Source organism: Chelonoidis abingdonii, chromosome 8 (genome assembly GCF_003597395.2).
Source record: "Chelonoidis abingdonii isolate Lonesome George chromosome 8, CheloAbing_2.0, whole genome shotgun sequence".
Classification (NCBI taxonomy): Eukaryota; Metazoa; Chordata; order Testudines; family Testudinidae; genus Chelonoidis; species Chelonoidis abingdonii.
Genome location: NC_133776.1, coordinates 80406747 through 80415813, shown reverse-complemented (window position 1 = coordinate 80415813; position 9067 = coordinate 80406747). Strand labels below are relative to the sequence as shown.

The following is a 9067-nucleotide window of genomic DNA, read 5'->3' as shown; positions in this document are numbered from 1 at the left end:
CACCTAACTGGAATGGATATGAGCAAGCACTCGAAGAAGAATCAGGATTTTCCTGCTAGAGAAAACAAGCTTTGAAGGTTACATGTGAAGTGTGGACTTCAGGATGATGTGAGCTGGTGGACTTCACTGGCAAACCTAACATGTTCAGGTCAGAATACAAACACATTAGATATCTAAAGAGAAAAATCAGGGGATTAATGAAGAAATTTTGTTTCTAGAGATGCCCATTGAAAAACGAGTTACCAAGATGTTTTCACTGTTATCAGACTTTTAAAAAAGAACAAGGTAAAAGCAATCAAAAATGCTATTAAAGGCCAAATGTTAAACTAAGTTGCTTGGACTGTACTCCCATTTTGCTGAATATTTTCCTGGGGTTGAACATGAACCTCCAGACGCCAATTGGATTTGAAAACTGTTCTTGGTAACAGCTGAATCGATTTCAAGATCAAGTATTTTGGCTCAAGAAAATCTTAGAATTACCAAATGATCACACATGGAAGACCATGTTTTCAAATTTAAAAAAAATCAGGAATTCTGGATTTACATTAAAGGAGAGTAAGATGAACTCAGTGATAAATCCATGAAGTGCTGCTTTCATTCACTTCCAGTTATCTCTGAGAGTCTCTATTTTCAGCAACAATTTCTATGAAAGCGAAACTCAGAAATCATTTAAACTTGGAAACTCTGGCACCATTAAGAGATTCAACCAAACACTGCTCTACTGTGCAGTTCGAGACAGCCCTGTTCTTCTCACTAAAAATCTTAAGCTGTGCCTGAACATGCCAAATAATTCATATTTTCAAATTATAATTTTAGACACCTGGATTGGACTGGATTATATAATTAAATTGTATATAGTTGAATAAAGTAGAGAAGTCACCAGAACGCTAATGTCCCTCTTGAATCTACTGTCCTGAACACTTGGATCGAATGTCCCAAGTCAGTTAAGTAACAGCATTGGTTCTGGGGAGCTATCACATTTTAAAAGATCTGTAAAGAAACTGCAGTACTAAAAAGTTTGGGAGCCATTGAGCAGTGATTCTCAAACTTTTGTACTGGTGACCCGTCACATAGCAGATCTCTGAGTGCAACCCTCCCCTTAAATATATATTTAAAAAGTGTTTTTCATTTATAACACTATTAGAAATGCTGGAGGCAAAGCACTGTTTGGGTTGGAGGCTGACAGCTCATGACCCACCATATAAGAACCTCACGACCCCCATGAGAGGTTCCGACCCCCAGTTTGAGAACCTCTAAGCCAGAGGGGCTTGTTCTGGTGCATGAATGTCGTTCAGTCTCCCCTCCCCCCCGCCTCCACCAGTTACAGAAGTTGGTGGCTTTCTTGCTCTGAACTGCTTGAGTCAGCTCTGGTACAAGAATCCCTGATGTCCCATGGGGGGTAACACAGAGGCCCCGGTTAGGACCCCTGCTTTCAATCCTCATTAGTTTGAAGAGTCGACTTCTGCTTGAACTTGACCTGTAGCGACCCTTAACATGGAAAAACCAGTGACCGAGTGCTTCAAGATGTTTGCTAGGGATATGAAAGGCTGACTCGTTCCTTTGCATTTAGCCCCCTCAACTCCTCCCTCTTATGCCCACTGCAGGGAAGCTTGCAGCTCAATCAGATCTTCCTTTGGCTGAGAAGCTGTGGAAAGGACTGAGGTGTGATCTAGCTGAGATTGACAGCTGCCATCCTGGAGAGGGCAATCTGCGTTTAGGCCCTTGATAGCATGCAGCAGCAATGGCTGGCGCACACGATGGGGGCCCCAGGAATGAGCTTTCAATTCTCCATTCAAGGCTCTAACAACATCCTGCAGAAGCAAGTGGTGGTTGGGAATTAAGAAGCATGTGTATACAGCATGTGCATGTGTGATTGGGTGGGTAGGGGAGTTAACTTAGGGTAAGACAATGGAACCACAATCTCAGCTTAGAACCTGCAGCTGGGAGTGAAGATGAAGATTAGTCCGGGAGTCAAGTGGCAGGCTACTTTGCTGTTGGAAAAATTAGGAAGGACAACTCTCAACGCTGCCACCCCCAAACCAAGAACACCCTGTTTTAAAGCTGTTTCTATCATTGTTGCCAAAAACCCTTGACTCCTCTTGGCACTCTTATAACAATGGAAAAGAGGAGCAACTGAGTCATCACTGACTCCCAAACCTTAGGCCTCACCAAACAAGTGTAGTGCTGAGCTGGGAGACATCAGCTGATCAACCCAACAATGGGGGCTGGCAGGGGTAGATTCTCTGACACCCCATTCTCAGAAGAGATTGAGGAAGGCAGGTAAAAAAAACTGGTGACGCTGACTGGCCAACATCTGGTTTCTTCCACCCTTAACTCTGAATTGTTCTTGAAAATTAAACCATAATGAGCTGGTTGCAGATGAATTGTTTGAGGCCCTCCCAGCACAAACCACGGCTGCAAAGACATCACACTCTGCACATTCAGATGACCGGTTCAGTTTCTGCTTGCTAGTCACATCAACAGTGCCAACTTTCTATAAGTTCCAATACCAGCCTCTGCTCCCACCAAGAATTCGAGATGGGCCCAAGCCAAAGTCTAGATTCATACAGTCTCAAAAGTGGATTTGTCTGAAAATCTGTATCTGGTTCTGAATCTTGTAACCTGAGCCCATCTTTACTGCTCTCTGGGCACCAGGTTCTGTTCAATTTAACCCAAAGCAAATGCAGACTCTCCAGGAAGATTTGGATCTGGCTAGCTAAGATGAGCAGTACAGCCCCACGAAGAGCCTGTAAGCACCTACCACAAAAGCAGTCACTGTAACCAGGCAATTGCTGTACTTGTAGCATACAGTTAATGTTGCTCTGGTAGACTCCGTCCCCACCCGACTGCTAAGATGAGCTATGGGGGCTAAAATAGATTACTGAATAAGATGTGCCCAATTACATGTCTCTGAGCTTGACTCTGGGACCACAGGCTGACCTTTGGTCCAGGCTGCTAATTGGCAAGTTAGCAGCATGTGACAGCAAGCAAGCAAATGAGGACCAACGATGCATGAGATGACAGATGAGCTGTGGCGGGGCTGCTGTGCCCTTTTCCTGCTTTCTTGCTATTGGGTTACAGTGCAGTATGCCAAGTCGAGTGGAGACAGCAAGGTTCAGGGGAATCCACAAGAGAAAAGAAAGAAGAAAGAGAAGCCTAGCTAACAGATTCCAGACACAGCACACTGAACCCCCAACATGACCAAACTGACTGCAGGAGATGAGGTGACTGCAGATCCCTTGCATAAAAATCCTTGCCCATAAAAATAAAAAAAAAAAAGCAAAAAAAAAAAAAAAAAAGTCAACATATGTGATAGTATAACGCCTTCCCCTTCTTCAGTGTCCAGTCAAAAAAGAGTTAAAAAAAAAAAAAAAAAAGGTCAACATATGGAAAGAAACCCTTCCCCTTCTTCAGGGCAGATCAAAAAGAGTCCTATCTACACAGGGGTAGGGGCATCTCCTCCTTCTAACAGCAATGAAGAGGCATGATCAGATGGACACATCCAACATGGTCAACTTTCCTGAGTCTTTCCTCAGTCCTTTCCCCTGGACACATCCAACATGGTCACTTTCCTGAGTCTTTCCTCAGTCCTTTCCCCTGGACATCTTTTATGAAGCAATGAAACAATGTTAAAACTAAGGCAGCACCAGTAATGTTGCAAGTATGTTTTGTTTAAATGCCAAGATCCTTTGTCAAGGGCTGCTTCTCCAGGCAACTTGGTGGTTAATTTCAACAAGGGCAGCTCCAAGCAGCCAACATGCTTTAATTTTAACTTCTGTCCAGAAGGGAAACTGAACAGCTGTTTCCTACACTGGGCCAATTTCTCACTGTTATCCTGAGATCCATTAATTACAAAGTTCTTCCTACTTCCAGAACAAGCCCTTAAAAAAAGGTCTCACACGCTGACCTCTTTCCTGCCCCACAGAGATCACTGAACACACATGCGCCAAGAAGGCTGCGAAGAAGTCACTGAACATGGCTCTTTCCCCTTCTTGGTCCATTTGGAATTTGAGAAAATACTCCCTGCCCCTTTAACTAAACAAGGGTGTGCTGTGTTTTTTTTGAGGGGGGTGGAGGGAAGATGAGGGGTTCTTAATCACACAGCACACTAACAGGATAAGAACTATACACTAACCCAAGAGGCAGCTTACAATCCACTCCTCACCACTGTTCCCCTCTCCTTGATCTCCCACAGGACAGGGGCAAGGACAGTTTCCATATGTGTCAGAAACACGTCCCTATGTACTAAACGTGTCTGTAAGCCTCCTCTTGATCTTCTAAGCAAGACAATGAAGTATGCTCTCTTGTGGTAAAGTGAAGACATGCCCTAGCATTGGCCCAGAAAGCTACTACAAGAGAATTTAATGGGGGAACAAACATCAGGCCATTGAAAGTACATGGAAAGACAGCTGTAAGCTGAGGTAATGAGGAAGAGGAGGGGAAGGACTCACATGTGATGAAGTAGTCCTGCTGCCTCTGGAACTCCAGGCCCATGTAGTTGGGGCTGAACTCCTGGAACTTGATGGTGAAGCGGATCTCCTTCTCTGGCCGGTTGCAAGTCACCAGCACATTGGGATCCATGACAGTGCTGCAGGACTCTGCCTGCTCCTGCTTCACCAGGTACAGCTTGTAGTATTCATAAGGTCTGGAAAGCTCCGCCTTGGGACAGATAATGTCCAGTTTGTCCCCGATCTCCGGGTAGATGACCAGCCCTTTACCAGCCATGAATCTAGAGAGGAAAGAGAATAAGAGATTAGGTTCATGTGCCCTATTTGGATGCAGATGAGCAGGGAAGCTCCACATTGTGCACTAGGGCAGCTACAAGTTTCTGCTTGGCTGGGGCAATATTCACAAATTTCATCCTGACCAGAACTGTGTCCCTCCCCCTCCTAGAGGGAAACCTAGAACTTGCCCCAGGTGGAACTCCCACCATTTCCATGCCACAAAACATATTTTATGATGAAACGAGTTTTCCTTCTCATGACAAATGCCTGCAGTGAGGGCGGAAACTGCCATTATCTGAAGGGTCCCTTCCACCCCCACATTCAGACACGTATCTCCAATGCCAGGGTCACTGCCGGTTTGCTGCCTACAGTAAGTTATCCAGGGCTCAATCCAGTCTATTTTTAAATGGAGACTCAGGTGACAGTCCCTCATTCTCCTCACTCTAACCTTCCTGAACAGTCAGTCTCACACAGCTGCCAAGGAGAAGTCTCAATCTCTCGCCACTCCCAAATCTTGATATGCCACAATATGGGTAGCACAGTGGTTAGCTTAGGAAAGAACGATGTTGTTGCTGCTGGGCCCACTTGCTCTCTTCACGGAGTGGAGTACTGTAAAGACGGTGCTCTTTGTGCCCAGGAGCAGAACACAGAGAGCCTGCTGGGTGAAGGGAAGAGTACCTTGTCCAGATTTCCATGACTGGGAAGATGTGGTTCTGCCACTGGGTTTCATTTAGAGGAGGAGGATTAAGTGTGGGGGGGGATGAGAACTGGTGAGTGTGAAGAGCTCCCTCCCACACCCTCACTACCAATGGTATTTTTACTGCTGAATAGGGAAGGGAAGAAGAGCTCTAATTCAGCAGGGTGCCTCCTGCCAACACAGCAGTTGCCTCAAAGTCCTAAACTCGCAGTATGCCCAGGGGAGGATTGGACAGAAAACAGCAAGGAGGGTAAAAGCTATTCAGGGCTGGAAGGCAGACCATTACTAAGCAAAAGGAAAGAAGGCAATGTGGCTAACACTCAGGCTCCATTATTACAGGGCAATTATTCAGCTGAATTTTAAACAGCAATTAGAGAATTGAGGCAACAGAGAGAGGTGGGGCAGGACATCTACTTAGCATAAGCAGCATAATCTCTTCTTGATGGACGATAACCTAGGAACATATATTAACCAAAATTTTTCTCTGCTTTGTAGCCATGACTCCACTGATGTAATCTGGGTGCTCTGAGAATTGGATGGAGCTTCCAGATGGGCTACATCTTCATTCATTTCTCCTGCCCCTCCCAGATTTAATCAATTCCTTCCCCCACCAAATTGCTAACCAGAAGACATCACTCTGAGTATATGCCCAGATTCTATTCTCTCCTCCTCCATCCCAAAGAGATTTGCACAAGTCAAAAAACTACAGGCATCAAAAAAACAAGATCAGACATACAAGATCAACCTGCTTTGTGGCTCTCAAACAAGTCTTAGCAAGAAGCCAAAGGGCTGAAGTCAGAGCCAGCAGCCTGGTCTTCAAAATTCCCACCACATGAGCTCCACACAGAGGATTTACAGGCCAAGCTTAGAGGAGGCAGGCAGGAAAGGTGGAGTCTGAGCCCACACACTCTTGGCGAAGATTCCAAGCTACGTTCCAGCTGCAGTTAAGGCAAAAGACAGCCAAAACAGATCTCACCTGCATCTACTGCTTCAGAGACTGGAGTATCCTGATTCTAATTGCCATTGCCTTCCCTTCCCCCTCCCCCGCTCAACTAGCCCAACAAAACAAGGTGAGGCTATGGGGCAGCAGGGGTATTTACTTTTGATAAGACCCACTCCATAGAATTTGATTCAGTAATTTGCATTGTATCTGTATCTGCCCAAACTCTTCCCAGCAGCTAGAGCTCTACAGCAGCTGGAACTTAACCTGCCCAGTCAGAGTTCCAGTTGGTGGCTGACTTCTCATGGGCCTTATGGTGGACCTACAGTTAAGCTACTGGGAACTTGTTAGCTACTGAGGTTCTCTCACCTGTCTGATTCCAATACCAATAGCACATATCAGTTTAGCTGACGCACTTTTACCATGTAAGCTGTGGGGAAGTAATGAAATTTAATAAAAGCTATGACTCCTAGAACAAAAGATACACAGTAAGCTTAAAAGGGCAAGAAACTTAACACCTAAGTGACTGAACTCTGTCACTTTAAACTGCAAATACTGAGAAGAAAAGAAGGGGGGGGGGGAAATGGCTATTGCACTAGAGTTTCCAGCACCTCACAAAGCATGAAGTGAATGATGCAGCTGTGTTCCAACTCATCAGAGCTGCTGGCAGGTAAGCTAGATCTGGCCCTCAGAGGGGTCACCTCACAGCTATGCTACTTGTCTGCTAGCCAGAATGCTTTTTCCAAGATGCTGCAAGTAATAAAGGCTTGCCCACTCACCATCTGAGCTCTGAGGCAATCCCCTGAACATGCTTACATCTTGTACAGAACTGCCCCTTCTTTACCCACCCTGTGACAGGCCACAGGTGTGCACATTTGATCCAACAAGTAAACACTTGAATACACACAGGTTTCCACCCCAGGAGAAAACAGGATCTAACATCCACCTCTCCAAAGTTAGTCTGACTCACACATTTTCTGGTGAAATAACTCCGAGTGACTCAAATTCCCTGCTTCAGCCTCTGCCGGCTCCTTCCTAACCAAAAGATTCCAAACAGGAAGCTACAGACAAAGCAAAGCAGATGTCTTGGTTTTGGGGCAAAGGAGGAAGAACGCTACATATTTCCCACCTCAGTGGGACCCCAGCATAACTCTTTCTCCAGAGGGGTCTTTGCAGTGACACGAAGCTCCTCAACAATACCCTATCAACCCAAATGGCACCATGCAGTAACTGTATAATTATGATGAAGGTGTAACAGGGTGTGGTCTCAAACAAGATTAAACTGAGTTATGAAGACATTACCTTTGATTTTTATATTTCCTCCATGTCACTATAGGACAAAGTTAAGGTTTTTTGGGTGCCCTAACTGCATCCCATACCTCAACGTGTTTGGATTTCTAATATAGTTTGAACCTTAACTTTTAATTTCTTGAGGATAATCGCAATACCACTGTAATGAATATATCCTGAAGTACTTACTTACACACTCAGTCTTAGCATAGCTTTTAGCTAGGAATTTCTTCAGTGACATTCTCTGAGTTTCATATTTGCTGTTCATATGTGAAATTACTACTTAAACTATGTGATATTTTTAATGATTGAAAATACACAGTATGTACCTGAACGCTTAAGATTTTCAGCTTTCAGACCTATATCCAGATCCATCACTTTGCTCTAGCTCAGAGGTGCTAGAGGGCCACATCTGGGAATAGAAAGTGTATGGTGGGCCATGAATGCTCACAAAATTTGGGTTGGGGTGCAGGCTCTGGTTGGGGGTGCAGGCTCCAGGGTGGGGCCAGAAAAAGACGGTTACTCACCTTTGTAACTGTTGTTCTTCGAGATGTGTTGCTCATATTCATTCCAAGTAGGTGTGCGCGCGCCACGTGCACGTTCGTCGGAAGAATTTTCCCCTAGCAACACCCGGCGGGTCGGCAGGCGCCCCCTGGCGTGGCGCCTTTGCGGCACCGTATATATGCCCCTGCCGACCCGGCCGCTCCTCAGTTCCTTCTTGCCGGCTACTCCGACAGTGGGGAAGGAGGGCGGGTGTGGAATGAATATGAGCAACACATCTCGAAGAACAACAGTTACAAAGGTGAGTAACCGTCTTTTCTTCTATCGACAAATGCTTGCATCATATTCATTCCAAGAGGGTGAATCGCAAGCCTTACCTAGGCGTTGGGGTCAGGAGTTGGAGAACTGTTGAATACAGAACAGCCAAAGCCAAAGAGCCGCATCGTCCGCGGGACTTGCTGGAGATGCAGCCAAGGCGTAATGGCAGAAAAAGTGTGCACTGACGACCACGTGGCTGCACACATATGTATTGTATAGGCAGGCACGGGCGAGGAAGGCATCGAGGACGCTTGCGCTCTCGTGGAGATGAGCGGTAACTCGCCCGGGAGAGTGTGAGCCAAGGCATTAGCATGTTTTGATGCAGGCGTCACCACAGGATGATATTGTTTGCGAGTAGAAAGGTGACCTTCATCCTGTCTGCGACGGCACGAATAGTTGGGAAGTCTTTCGGGAAATAAAAAAAGGGGTCGGTGCGTCAATGTAAACGCCAAGCCGCCCGACGAAATCGAGTGCAAATGCAAGCTCTGCTCTCTGCGAGACGCATGAGGTTTTGGTAAAACACTGAAGGAAAATTGTTCCTGGTTTAGGTGAATGGGCGAGACCACCTTGGGCAGAAGGCCGATGCAGGCGGAGTTG

At 45.9% G+C, this 9067-nt stretch overlaps 1 protein-coding gene across 1 annotated transcript in view; it reads right to left on the bottom strand.

The window, feature by feature from the left end:
- Positions 1-9067, bottom strand: part of EFNB1 (ephrin B1) — a 146345-nt gene that overhangs the window by 53732 nt on the left and 83546 nt on the right. Inside the window, exon 2 of the mRNA XM_032804733.2 lies at positions 4452-4729. Within this exon, the coding sequence (XP_032660624.1) occupies positions 4452-4729 (278 nt within the window). The remainder of the gene's footprint in view (positions 1-4451; positions 4730-9067) is intronic.